The 14,778-nt window shown below is 36.1% G+C and overlaps 2 protein-coding genes and 1 non-coding gene across 5 annotated transcripts; 2 read left to right on the top strand and 1 right to left on the bottom strand.

Annotated features, from left to right (window-relative positions):
• Nucleotides 1–484: 484 nt before the first annotated feature.
• LOC123319990 (sphingolipid delta(4)-desaturase DES1) lies at nt 485–2,690 on the bottom strand. The gene is made up of 6 exons (XM_044907097.1): nt 2,360–2,690; nt 1,829–2,005; nt 1,630–1,769; nt 1,364–1,577; nt 1,086–1,297; nt 485–1,022 (listed from the first exon to the last, which is right to left on the bottom strand). Exons 1-6 carry the CDS (start codon nt 2,439–2,441, stop codon nt 882–884), a joined length of 966 nt encoding a protein of 321 aa, XP_044763032.1. The 5' UTR covers nt 2,442–2,690; the 3' UTR covers nt 485–881.
• A 232-nt stretch (nt 2,691–2,922) lies between these two features.
• Nucleotides 2,923–2,996, top strand: Trnat-agu. The gene has a single exon. It is a non-coding gene; the product is annotated as a tRNA-Thr (tRNA).
• A 133-nt stretch (nt 2,997–3,129) lies between these two features.
• On the top strand, nt 3,130–6,393 carry LOC123320026 (solute carrier family 2, facilitated glucose transporter member 8-like). 3 transcript variants are annotated; one of them, XM_044907166.1, is made up of 6 exons: nt 3,130–3,466; nt 4,593–4,697; nt 4,753–4,888; nt 4,935–5,120; nt 5,181–5,467; nt 5,520–6,393. In XM_044907166.1, exons 1-6 carry the CDS (start codon nt 3,464–3,466, stop codon nt 6,306–6,308), a joined length of 1,506 nt encoding a protein of 501 aa, XP_044763101.1. In that variant the 5' UTR covers nt 3,130–3,463; the 3' UTR covers nt 6,309–6,393. The 3 variants fall into 3 exon arrangements, with proteins under 3 accessions (XP_044763101.1, XP_044763100.1, XP_044763102.1); XM_044907165.1 differs by lacking the exon at nt 3,130–3,466 and adding an exon at nt 4,227–4,343; XM_044907167.1 differs by lacking the exon at nt 3,130–3,466 and adding an exon at nt 4,249–4,360.
• Nucleotides 6,394–14,778: the final 8,385 nt, after the last annotated feature.

Genomic DNA, 14,778 nt, shown 5'->3' with positions numbered 1-14,778 from the left:
TGCCTTCGGTTCTTCTTCAAGTGAATTATTTTTCGTTTTACGCCCCTTCGAAGGGCTGAAATTTTGGTAGGCCCTAGCAGCCGAAATAAATTTTTTTCGTCAAAACTGTGCTCAGATTTGGAATCAGAGACCTCGAATTATGCAGGAAATATGTACGGTACTTCAATATGAAGACAGGTTCTTTCATTTTGAACAAAAATATAAAAGTAGTTATAGAGCGCCTTGAAAACACTCACCCAGGCAACACATCATACTCCTATCCCATACTAACCTTGTATGTTCAGTTGCAGGTAGTCAGGGGCTGAACAATTATTTAGCAAAAACAGCCAAAATAAACTTTTTCCGTAGAAACTGAGCTCGGATTTGGAATCAGGGACCTCGAATAATCCAGAATACATATACGACACCTCAATATCCAAAACTCGAATATAAAATATCTATAAAAAAAATTTTTCTTCATCCGATTGCAAATAATAAATCAAAATCATTTCTTCATAACTGTATTTTTAGCAGAAATCACAAAACTAATAGTATATCACGAGCCAGCCATAAATATACTTACGAACACAGTTCCTAAAAATCAGATCCATTCAAAATATAATATCTTGATAAATACAATTATCAACTGAAATTTTTCCAAGCGAAGCTCACTAGAAACAAATGTTAATTCAGATCCACCTAAATGAAGTCACAATAATCGCTATTGAGTATGTTAACCCTGAGTAAAGAATTGAGATTAGAAAAATAAAATATCCATATTATACAATATAAGAAATATATATAAAGAGATTCTTTGGAGTTCTTCCCTAGTTCTTGCAAAGTGAGAAATACTGAAAACTAGTGAACAAGTTATAGCACGATGAATCAATGTTTAATTTGTCTTATGTCGACAACCCTCTCGATTTCCTTTTGATCCTTGCGTAAGGCCCAACTTCTGGGTCCGTTATGAAGTCATACAAAACAGCGGACCACGAATGGTGTTGTGGCAGATTATCATAGAATTCCGGTGCTATCCTCTTCACCTGAAAGTTGGTAAAAAATCGACAAAATGCAGTGAGATCAATAACAGAAATCAATCAAATTACCTCAGGAAGTCTAGACCCAGGAACAGCGGGAAAATCATGATGCTCATTATGATAACCCACGTTAAAAGTTATCCAATTCAACGGTCCATAATAACTGTAAGTTTCATAGCCTTTCTTGAACATATAATGCTCCGAGATGAAGTGCCCCGCAACGGGATGGAGACCCATGGTTAACACCGAGCCAATTATCAGATAACCTAAGACTCGACCACCTAAATTTTAAAGTATTAAAGCCCTGAAATTATTCCAAAACATATATTTGAGGTTAGGTGACTTACCGAAGAAATAAACGACACCAGCGTCGAATATCAACTGAATAACGAGATTCACATACTCCATAGTCGTAGGAGGCTTAGGATAGGTGACTAGAGGCCTGAAGGCGTAAAAAAATGGCTGTAGACATACCCAACAAAACTTTCCAAACGTATTACAAAAAAGCTTGGCTTCTACATATGTTGGTATATCGGTATCCTTCTTATCATCTCCTTGGTACTAAAAACGAAATTTGTAATCAATGATTAGTACAAAAACCAAAGATATTTACCCTGTGATGTTCCAAATGGTACTTCTTGAAACTGATGGAAACTGGAATACCTATAGGTAAATTGGCAAAAAATCCGAATAATCTATTATGCATAGGTCTTGCATGTCCAAAGGCTAGATTGTGTGAGATTTCGTGTATCGCTGAAAACATCATACGATATTCAGTAGTCATTCGTATTAGAAGAGAACATTAAAGTTACCTAACATAAGTGAATGATTTATAACACCTCCGAAACAATAAGCGACTAGGAGTATTATCGGCCAAGATCTATCTTTCATGACAAATAGCATCATGAATTGTGTCAAAACCATTCCTGTTACCACCCATTTGAAGTTTGGGTCATATCCGAACAACTTCTTTATTTGGGGGTATTTCTCTGAAAAAATACAATGAACGTTAAGTAACGGATTAACAATCTTCTCAACATTATCTTCCATTAAATTATTGTCTGTGGAATCTAAATTTATAACCCATATGCAAGTAATAATTAGAAATAATCAGTGTAATTAATTCAGCTGATAATACAACAATGTCGAAAGATAGTAACACTGTAAGAAAATAGATAACATAAAATGACTGACATCAGGTAACTGTTAATGATCAAATTCTCGATTCTTACTTTCGTATCAATCTCAGCTGCTCACCTACTCATCAGAGCACAAAATACAGCTGTCTAATATACAAAATTCAGGGAAATTTCACACATCTTTTCAGATAACTAGGAACATACCTAAAATTATTTTCCTCCTGCTGGCATGGGGTTCTTCGGTATAAACCCATTCAAAATCAGTCCTAGAGTTGTGCTGACCCATAATTTGTTAAATTGCTTTAAGACTAGCTACCACATAGTACAGTTTGTTTGACTTGGGTTTAAAGTGTTGGATTTGCGATAAGGAACCAACAGGTCGTGATGTGAATGATAATAATGTTCCCTACTACCAGCTCATAATCGAAGTTGATAAATTTGCACTAAATATGACTTAATTTGCGTACGTTTTTATCCAATCAGAACTTTAAAATTTAAATCGTGACATAAATGTCAAAGTGCAACCGGTGTTCACATAACCTCAATGTTGGTACCTTTGAACTATTCCGAACTATACGTTAGAACTACTCTCAATCATAACACAAATGTTACATATAACCATTTATAATGATTTGAATTTAATCACTTTTTGTTGGTATAGATTTCAATTAAATAACACTGATAATTATTTCGTTGTTACCAACTTTTTATTATCTACAATATAATTTTTTGTTATATATTTGTTAAAATTCCTTCACCTACAACAAGGCGCCGTGGCTTAGTTGGTTAAAGCGCCTGTCTAGTAAACAGGAGATCGAGGGTTCGAATCCCTCCGGGGCCTACCTTGTGGGATATTTTTTTTCAATACCTCAACTTATAATTTTTCATGTACTTTCATAAATTTCGCAGAAAATATAATAATAGTGGGGCAATAACCATCTGTAATGAAGAGAGATAATGTGTCCTCATTATTCAATGGAACGACAAGTGGAAAATGAACCGAATTCTGGCTATTAAAATTTCTTTAGAAAATTTGCGTTTACCTCAAGCTTTTGCGATTCCATCTTCCGCTAACGTCACGTTGTTTCAATAGAAATTATCTAGGTTTATCAAAAGCATCTATCACCTAGCAAGTCGATTAGTTTTTATGCTAAACAATACCGCAGACAGTGATAATTTTTAATATTAGCAGCCATTGTCAGTTATTTCATCCAGCATTCTCAAATCCCCAGAAAAGTCCTATCAGAAAAAATAAACCTCATTTGTGTCATATACAGATAGCATAAAGGAATTGAAAATCAGCTGAAAATGGTGAGTTTAGTTCATTTTCAATCACGATAGGAAAATGTGATAATATAATCGTATCGTAGACAGTTCAAACAAGCGCTAGAAATAACACTGAAGGACATTTGGATATAAGGGGGGACACAGATTTACGTACTTCTAGAGGTGTGACTCCACGAAGAGATCTCCAGATGAATCCATCAGATATCATGAATGAATAAAATTCTTCCCAGAATATTAACATTTGATTTAGGGGCCTTTCTCAAAATTTTAACGAGATACATTTAAATAATGCATTCCACACTGCTCGTTGAAGTATATTCAGAACTGATAGAAATCTTTCATTGTTAAAAGCACCCTATGCACAAAAGCTCATTCGTTATGCATCAAAGTGAAAGGTATTTCTGCAGGTAGATAGTTGAAAGCTAAGCAGTGGCGTCAGTTTGTTGAAGATTTAAATAATTTAAAAATTCAGTGTCTTTCGAAAATAAGTGATTGTACCTATGTTTGTATTTTTCATATAGAAGACACAAAAAGGTTAGTTGGGGTTATTGATATCAAAATTCTTGTTGCAAAGGTTACCCTTCCATCTCTCTAAATTTACGTAGTGTTAAGAAATGTGTCGATCTTTTAAGTGGAATTTGTTTCACTATAAAGACAGCATGTTAATTAATGGACCATTACTTCCTAGTCATGATTATACAATGAAGATCTTGAAGAAACCTTATCATATGTTCAATTTCAATAACACAACAATTTGGACTGCCCTCAAAATTTATTTCTGCATCATAATTTCTTATCATCAACTGCAATTATTCACAAGCTGTGATAAATAATAACACATAAGTACATGAAGGTTCTCTGTGATGAATTTAAAATGTATGGCAGTGTTTATGAAAGATTTGTACGTACTTTTGTTTTATAAGTTTACTTATGCAATATAGATTCATTTGTATTCGAAAACCCATATTTTCAAACCAAACTCTTCTACTTCTAACACTATTTTCGTGTTTTGAATTCTTATAGTTAACTAAGACTCTCTCACCGCAATGACCAATGAAGTTTCGTTTTTAAGTACAACAAAACCACTTATATCCATTATTTCATTTGGGGCAGAGCCATTTTTCAAAAAGCCTTAAATTTTTTTCCACAGATGAATGATGATCCAGAGGATCGTCTATCAGATGAAAAAGAACCAGTTTTTACTCAGAGTCAGGACAGAGTAGTAGCACTATCATGGAAAGATTCATTTCGACAGGTATCATTGCATAAAATCCAGAAATTCCATCTTCATCCAACGAAGATACTTTCAGATAATTGCAGCTTGTATATCCTTCTCTATCGTGATACAAGTGGGGGCCAACATGTCCTTCAGTTCCATTTTGGTGCCCCAATTGGCAGAAAAAGACAGTCCCATACATATAACAAGATCGGACGCTTCATGGATAGGTGAGGTCAAATTTTGTTTTGTAAATACTTCATCCCTTTTTTTCAGCTAGTATAGTAGCGATTGCGTTACCAATGGGGGCCCTAATAGTTGGACCATTGATGGATGTGTATGGTAGAAAAAAGATTAGCATCCTGATATCAGCTCCCTTCGTTGTAGCTTGGATTTTCCAGATATATGCTACAGATTTGTGGCACATCTACATTGCTAGGGTCATTTCTGGATTCACTGGAGGTAAAAGACTTTTTGGGGAATTCGTATCTTTCGTATTGTATTCACAATCAATTTTTGCAGGCCTGACAACAGCAGCTATAGTTTACATATCAGAAATTTCGCATCCATCTCTAAGGCAAGCCCTGTTGTCCCTTAACAGTGTATTTGTGTCCCTTGGTGTCCTTTTAACCTACTTATTTGGTACTATACTCCGATGGAGAATCACTGCGATGTTGTTGTGTGCTGGTTCAATTTTATCAGGAGTTGGCATGATGTTCCTGCCTGAAAGTCCTTATTGGTGCCTCATCTTCAAGAATGATTATGGTGGCGCTCAGAAAGCCTTAAGGGCTCTCTTCAAAAACCACGAGGTAATTTTGGTCTTACACTCAAGGGGATACTTAATATCACTAAGATTTTCAGGTTTTCGACAGCCAATACCACCACCTGTTACTGGTGAAGAGGAAGGCCATGAATAGATCGGATGGTAACGAGACCAGGCTGCAAAAACTGAAGGAAGAAGTCAGGTTGATCACCCACAAGACAGTCTACAAGCCAACGGTGATCCTCTTCCTGATCTTCTTCGCTCAGCAGATAACCGGAGGCTACGTCATCATTTTCTACGCCACTGACATCTTCAGGAAGCTAGACGGCCAGAGCCAAAACCAAGGGATGACGGAGATGGCCTCTTTGGTCCTTCTAGGGGTCATCAGGTTCCTAGCTTCCGGCGTTTCCTTCCTCGTTTCCAAGAATTTCGGCAGGAGGTCCATCCTGATGACGTCTGGGGTGGGCATGGCCTTTTGCAGCTTTGTGGCCGGGGTCTACATCTACTTCACAGTATTATCGAACGAACAGATAGAAGCCATGAACTTGACCACAAGCGATAAGACCTACAACATCGCCTTTTTGTTCGTTCTGGGCTACGTCGCCTTTGGATCTCTTGGTTTCCTGGTGATACCGTGGACTTTGATCGGGGAACTGCTACCAGTGAAGGTCAGAGGGTTGATCGGTGGTGTTTTAGTGTCGTTGGCTTACGTCATGATGTTTTTCTTCGTGAAAATCTTCCCTGCCATCTTAGACTCTATCGATATACATTCTATATTTTGCGTTGTGTCCATTTTGAACTTGGTCAGCGTGATGTTCATCTACTTCTTCTTGCCAGAGACGCTCGGGAGGAATTTTAGCGAGATTGAGGGTTATTTTGAGAGATGATTAAGCATACTAGTTAAGTTGTATATGTAAGAATAAGCCATGAAGTTGTACATTGGATTCGTTAATAAATCTATACGAAATTTTACTTGTTTTGTTATAACTGACATAATTTGTATGTTTTGATGGTGTGGAAGTGTGGTTGTATAGAACCAAATCGCTCATTTTGACTAAAAAACGTTTGTTTTGGTACCTCCACGAAAGATAAAGAAGTTGTTGAAAGTCACATCGAATATTTTAATTAGAAATCGACTGTATCTTGTGAAATAATACTTCTCCAACAAAAACAACTGTTGACAACAAAACCCCAACGAGAAGCACCAGAAAAACAAGTACCACTTTATCCAGACCAAGTCTAGGGTTCCCACCCTCCACAACACTTCTATTCCTGGGTGGCAGCATCAAAGAAGAAGCCCATTTCCCACTGAGACCGCTCTCATCAAACCTGGAGAACCACAAGTTGAAAACAGGCAAGTATGGAGAACCTTCAGGGAGTATCTTAGAGATGAATTGAGTCATGATACAATCGTCCAGTACGTGTAGAAGGGGGAAACCATTCTGGTCCAAATACTTCGTGTAGATCTTGAGCATAGCCTCCTCTTTTCTCTCCAAAGCTACGATGTTTCTATGAAAGGCAGCCCTTTCGATCGCCGGACTTGTTCCATGGTAGTTTTTCATCACCTTCCCTGCCAGTTTCCTGATCAAATCAGACTCTCTCTCGTCATCATGGAATATGTTCAAGGTAGTTTCAATCGACAGATCAGAATCTGCGAGATCCTGCAAACTGTTGATGTCTGGATAGTAAGAGATCGTGGAAAAGTTCCTGAAAAGATGCCCATTGAAGATTCCTGCTAGAATAACGTGGAAAACGAAGAGGTATAAGGCTACAACTAACCGATACCTCCAGTTTTTGTTGGTGTTAATCGATGAATTCTTGAATAACATGTAATAAAGACCTCTGGATGTCTTGGAGGAAGAAATATCGATGTAGAGACACATCAAGGATGCTAAAATCTCTATGGAGATCCAAGTCCATAACGAAAAAACCCTGAGTATGCACGCCCATGCTGGTACTCTGGTGGATTTGGGTACCACAGGGCAAATTTGATCACTTTGAGTCACCTTGCTGAATTCCACATTGAATAATGTATATTTATAGTCCAAAAACACGCCGTTCATAGCTATATCTGTTCTTCTCTGATTGACGTCAGCCAAGCTTCCAGTCAGGCTTCCATTAGGGAAGATGTGTCCAAATCTATTGATTCCTTGGCCATCTATGTCTTCGATAATGGGTTTGAAGTTGAGGGTTTTAGCCAGATGGCCTAGGGTACACCCTTCAACACCTCCAACATAATTTGACTGTTGGAGAACATCGTAACAAGTACTAACGTGAGATGGTACAGATTCGCTGACCTTCATAGCTGTGGGGTACCTGTAAAAAAGATTTACTTTCAGGGAAACATTGTTTAAATTCTTCAAGGAGTTCAGTGTCACTGTTGGGTTCTTTAGGACATCTCCAAGGTAGTACGAATCAAGTTTTCCATAAGTACCGTTTTTGAGGACCATTGGTCGGTATATGTAAAATTTGGGTGTAAAATTGCAAACAGTTTGGACTACCATATTGAGGAGACCATGTTTATTCCATGCCATCTTCATTAGATGAATTATTTGGCTTTCCAGTCTTTCGTTTAGACAAGATGTGTCTGATATAAAAACTAGGGAGATATCCCTGTGGTAGAACATCTTGTATTTGTACCTAATTTGGAAATAAGTCAACGCTAATATCACTGAAGGTGCAATCAAAACGAATCCTCTATTGAAATCTGCATAGATTCTCAATTTTTCATAACTTTCCACAATTTTCCATGATTTTCCTACGTTACTTTCAGGTACTAAAGTTTCCTTGGAAGTTTCTGGGTTCATTTGAAAAATTTCCTGAAGAATCATATGCGAAACTTTCATATTTCTTCGATTGACTCCAAGAGAAACCAGCATGGAATCCATGTGATGGTTCTGGTGGATTTTGCTGCTATTTTGACCCATCACATTGATGACTTCAAGAGTTCTGACGCTTAGGAAAAACCAATCGTAAAATTCACTAACGTCCGAAGGGATTTTTTTCTCAACATCGATTTTTACATGGAAATTTGCTGAAGTGAATATGTGAATTGTTAAGAGGAATGGAAAAATCCCTCGCATCTTTGATTTCGTCTTTGGATCAATGAGAAATGAACGAAATCCTGGGTTGCTGAGTGGTGTATAAGGGTGGAATGTTTACATATCCTTCAGGATCCATACGAAATTTGTTTCTGTTGTTTTAGCTTTCGAGTTGTTGGTAACTGTAGTGCTCTCCACAGTTGTTATTTATGATGAAGTATGTACATTTCTCTTTGAAGAGAATAATTCTAATTATATTGGAAAGGGGATGATTAAGCAGATATTCGTTTCCGAATATTGAAACCCAGTTTTCCTCAAAATTTAGTAAGCATACTCGTCAAAAAAATTTCATCAAACTCTGTTCAACCGTTCGGTCTTGAGGAAGTTTTAACTGAACCCAACTTTTTGGGAATTTTTCGAAGGTCAGCTTGCGAATAGTTTTTCTTCCAGGATAATCATCGTAGATCTAAATGTGATACATATTCTGAAAGAGCAACTCTTCTAGTAATAAATCTGAGAATTTCATCCACTTCGACGCAACTGTTCGGTCTTGAGGACGTTTTAAGTGAACCCAACTTTTTGGGAATTTTTCGAAGGTCAAGTTGCGAGTAGTTTTTCTTCTTGGAAAATCATCGTAGATCTAAATGTGATACATATTCTGGAAGAGCAACTTTTCTAGTAATTAATCTGAGAATTTCATCCATTTTGACGCAACAGTTCGGTCTTGACGAATGCTCAATTGAAATTTGCAATTTTTGAAAAAATGCCATTTCAGAGATGAAAATCTAAACGGAGGGAGATAGGCTCACGAAATTGCCTGTAATGGATTCAGAGTATTCGAAAACCTATATTTTCATACCAAACTTGCGGATATCTAACGTTGTTTACAAGAAAATCGAAATTCTTGTTTTTCCACTTTTCATTTTCGAGTTCACTTTGAACGGCTCTCTGGAGTGCAATTCTCTGTTTAATTATGAACTGTTTGGTTTTTTATAATCTACAAAACAACCTGTATGCACACAATATCCTAGGACAGTAATAGGACAACCAGGTTTTGAGACAGAAGTGCAAATAGGTCATTTTAGGGGGGGTCTACCCCTTGCTCATTTTTGACCCAAAAAATCGAAATTTTCGAAATCGATTTTTTATGCTAGGGTTGAAGCCTAGGCAATGCTGATTATAGAACCGGAAATCTCAATTGGATCAGACGAATATAACAGGAGATATCGCAGATTGAAATTTGCAATTTTTGAAAAAATGCCATTTCAGAGATGAAAATCTAAACGAAGGGAGATAGGCTCACGAAATTGCCTGTAATGAATTAAGCGTATTCGAAAACCTATATTTCCATACCAAACTTTTGGATATCTAACACTGTTTACGAAAAAATCGAATTTCTTGTTTTTCCACTTTTCATTTTCGAGTTCACTTTGAACGGCTCTCTGGAGTGCAATTCTCTATTTAATCATGAACTGTTTGTTTTTTTTTAATCTACGAGACAACCTGTATGCACTCAATATCCTAGAACAGTACGGGGGCAACCAGGTTTTGAGACAGAAGAGCAAATAGGTCATTTTAGGGGGGTCTACCCCTTGCTCATTTTTGACCCAAAAAATCGAGATTTTCGAAATCGAGTTTTTGTGCTAGAGTTGAAGCCTTCGCAATGCTGATTATAGAACCGGAAATCCCAATTGGATCAGACGAATATAACAGGAGATATCGCAGATTGAAATTTGCAATTTTTGAAAAAATGCCATTTCAGAGATGAAAATCTAAACGAAGGGAGATAGGCTCACGAAATTGCCTGTAATGAATTAAGCGTATTCGAAAACCCATATTTTCATACCAAACTTGCGGATATCTAACGTTGTTTACAAGAAAATCGAAATTCTTGTTTTTCCACTTTTCATTTTCGAGTTCACTTTGAACGGCTCTCTGGAGTGCAATTCTCTATTTAATCATGAACTGTTTGGTTTTTTATAATCTACAAAACAACCTGTATGCACACAATATCCTAGGACAGTAATAGGACAACCAGGTTTTGAGACAGAAGTGCAAATAGGTCATTTTAGGGGGGGTCTACCCCTTGCTCATTTTTGACCCAAAAAATCGAGATTTTCGAAATCGATTTTTTATGCTAGGGTTGAAGCCTAGGCAATGCTGATTATAGAACCGGAAATCCCAATTGGATCAGACGAATATAACAGGAGATATCGCAGATTGAAATTTGCAATTTTTGAAAAAATGCCATTTCAGAGATGAAAATCTAAACGAAGGGAGATAGGCTCACGAAATTGCCTGTAATGAATTAAGCGTATTCGACAACCTATATTTCCATACCAAACTTTTGGATATCTAACACTGTTTACGAAAAAATCGAATTTCTTGTTTTTCCACTTTTCATTTTCGAGTTCACTTTGAACGGCTCTCTGGAGTGCAATTCTCTATTTAATCATGAACTGTTTGTTTTTTTTTAATCTACGAGACAACCTGTATGCACTCAATATCCTAGAACAGTACGGGGGCAACCAGGTTTTGAGACAGAAGAGCAAATAGGTCATTTTAGGGGGGTCTACCCCTTGCTCATTTTTGACCCAAAAAATCGAGATTTTCGAAATCGAGTTTTTGTGCTAGAGTTGAAGCCTTCGCAATGCTGATTATAGAACCGGAAATCCCAATTGGATCAGACGAATATAACAGGAGATATCGCAGATTGAAATTTGCAATTTTTGAAAAAATGCCATTTCAGAGATGAAAATCTAAACGAAGGGAGATAGGCTCACGAAATTGCCTGTAATGAATTAAGCGTATTCGAAAACCCATATTTTCATACCAAACTTGCGGATATCTAACGTTGTTTACAAGAAAATCGAAATTCTTGTTTTTCCACTTTTCATTTTCGAGTTCACTTTGAACGGCTCTCTGGAGTGCAATTCTCTATTTAATCATGAACTGTTTGGTTTTTTATAATCTACAAAACAACCTGTATGCACACAATATCCTAGGACAGTAATAGGACAACCAGGTTTTGAGACAGAAGTGCAAATAGGTCATTTTAGGGGGGGTCTACCCCTTGCTCATTTTTGACCCAAAAAATCGAAATTTTCGAAATCGATTTTTTATGCTAGGGTTGAAGCCTAGGCAATGCTGATTATAGAACCGGAAATCCCAATTGGATCAGACGAATATAACAGGAGATATCGCAGATTGAAATTTGCAATTTTTGAAAAAATGCCATTTCAGAGATGAAAATCTAAACGAAGGGAGATAGGCTCACGAAATTGCCTGTAATGAATTAAGCGTATTCGAAAACCTATATTTCCATACCAAACTTTTGGATATCTAACACTGTTTACGAAAAAATCGAATTTCTTGTTTTTCCACTTTTCATTTTCGAGTTCACTTTGAACGGCTCTCTGGAGTGCAATTCTCTATTTAATCATGAACTGTTTGTTTTTTTTTAATCTACGAGACAACCTGTATGCACTCAATATCCTAGAACAGTACGGGGGCAACAAGGTTTTGAGACAGAAGAGCAAATAGGTCATTTTAGGGGGGTCTACCCCTTGCTCATTTTTGACCCAAAAAATCGAGATTTTCGAAATCGAGTTTTTGTGCTAGAGTTGAAGCCTTCGCAATGCTGATTATAGAACCGGAAATCCCAATTGGATCAGACGAATATAACAGGAGATATCGCAGATTGAAATTTGCAATTTTTGAAAAAATGCCATTTCAGAGATGAAAATCTAAACGAAGGGAGATAGGCTCACGAAATTGCCTGTAATGAATTAAGCGTATTCGAAAACCTATATTTCCATACCAAAATTGCGGATATCTAACACTGTTTACGAGAAAATCGAAATTCTTGTTTTTCCACTTTTCATTTTCGAGTTCACTTTCATCGGCTCTCTGGAGTGCAATTCTCTATTGAATCATGAACTGTTTGGTTTTTTATAATCTACAAAACAACCTGTATGCACTCAATATCCTAGGACAGTAATAGGACAACCAGGTTTTGAGAAAGAAGTGCAAATAGGTCATTTTAGGGGGGGTCTACCCCTTGCTCATTTTTGACCCAAAAAATCGAAATTTTCGAAATCGAGTTTTTATGCTAGGGTGGAAGCCTAGGCGATGCTGATTATAGAACCGGAAATCCCAATTGGATCAGACGAATATAACAGGAGATATCGCAGATTGAAATTTGCAATTTTTGAAAAAATGCCATTTCATAGGTGAAAATCTAAACGAAGGGAGATAGGCTCACGAAATTGCCTGCAATAGATTCAGCGTATTCGAAAACCTATATTTTCATACCAAACTTTCGGATATCTAACAAGGTTTACGAGAAAATCGAAATTCTTGTTTTTCCACTTTTCATTTTCGAGTTCACTTTGAACGGCTCTCTGGAGTGCAATTCTCTATTTAATCATGAACTGTTTGATTTTTTATAATCTACAAAACAATCTGTATGCACTCTATATTCTAGAACAGTAGTAGGACAACCAGGTTTTGAGACAGAAGTGCAAATAGGTGATTTTAGGGGGGGTCTACCCCTTGCTCATTTTTGACCCAAAAAATCGAAATTTTCGAAATCGAGTTTTTATGCTAGGGTTGAAGCCTAGGCAATGCTGATTATAGAACCGGAAATCCCAATTGGATCAGACGAATATAACAAGAGATATCGCAGATTGAAAATTGCAATTTTTGAAAAAATGCCATTTCATAGATGAAAATCTAAACGAAGGAAGATAGGATGACGAAATTGTTTTAGATAGATTCAGCGTATTCGAAAACCTATATCTGCGTGCCAAACTTTCATATATCTAACACTTTTTACGAGAAAATCGAATTTTTTCACTCTACATTGTCGTGTTCACTTTGGAGGGCTCTCTACAGTGCAATTCTCTATTTAATCATGAATGTTTAGTTTTTGGAATCTACGAAACAACCCCTTATCCTCTCCGAGTACAATTTTATATTCGATAAAAATCACGAATAAATTTTTTTAAATAATAAAATGTCCATTCCATATATGTTCACTTTCTTGTTATTGAATACCACAAGATATTCCTAATAATATTTTTTTCCACGTATAGGCACTGATTCATTCCTTTCGTTCCTTCATCCTGACAAATACCTTTGATTATCATAATCTGGGATCAACAGTCGTTGATCCGAAATATTAAAATTCCTATTGTATTCAATTTTTAGTCATAATGTATAGATCGACAAACTTTTCGAAAGGTGAAGGTTTCTTTCCGTCTATCAAATCTGAACTTGAAAAACAACCGACATCAAAATACTTCCAGCAGAAAAAATGAAAACACGAATTCAAAATCTAGATATAATTTTTTCATCATTTTTAAACCTCTCCACACTCACCTTATGATAAAAATCAAGAACAATCGAGAGGTATACATTGAATATTAATTGTTCATCTTGAAAAACGATCCAAATCATTGAATTTTGATTCTGAACATCATCCAATAAGTTTATTTTTAGTATGACGAAAATAAAAGACACAGACATATGAAAATAAAATGAAGATGTTTCAAATGAATACATTGAATTTTTTTTTAATGAAAATGGACTTTGAACCCAACAAATTGTATCTTTTAAACTCAAAAGAAAACCAACCAAAAGATAGGATATTCACAAAATATCTTTCCATGTTTCACCTGAATCAATATGTAGGTATCTCATTTGGACATTTCAATATTTCTGAAAGAATAAATACATATTCTAGAATTGCTTTTTTGATCTAGGTATATGATCTATACCTATATTCCAATTGATATATTTTTAACTTCTACTTTCAAGGTGTATTGTAGTGTTTTCCCTTACAAATGATGTCTACCTTTTTTGCTAACTAATCCTTCATAACTTCATTGAAAATATGTTGGCCAGTGGAGTATAACATTTTTGAGAACTTTTGTGGAAAACTAGACAGAAGAATTGTTTTGACGAAAAAAGAATGAAGCAGATAGGTACTTAAATTGTCTGAGAATATTAAAATCATATAGATTACAGCGATTTCATCAGAAAATTCTATTCTTTCCAATCATCATCATCGTATTCCATGATGTACCTTTAACTGGGACCCCCTGTATATATTTGAATAGATATGACTGAAATCTATAACCATTGAAGTGATGTTTTTATTCAACAGAAAAGAGAATTTTGATGAGGAAAATGAAGTGACTTTTCATGCCAAAACTTCATAATTCCATTTTTCTGATTGGAATTTTCATGTGAACAGAAAAATTCCGTCAACGATAACAACATTCTCCTATACGAAATCCCCGCTCAAAAACCA

This window comes from Coccinella septempunctata, chromosome 9, assembly GCF_907165205.1.
Source record: "Coccinella septempunctata chromosome 9, icCocSept1.1, whole genome shotgun sequence".
Classification (NCBI taxonomy): domain Eukaryota; kingdom Metazoa; phylum Arthropoda; class Insecta; order Coleoptera; family Coccinellidae; genus Coccinella; species Coccinella septempunctata.
The sequence above is the reverse complement of the archived record's forward strand: the minus strand, read 5'-3'. Positions and strand labels throughout refer to the sequence as shown.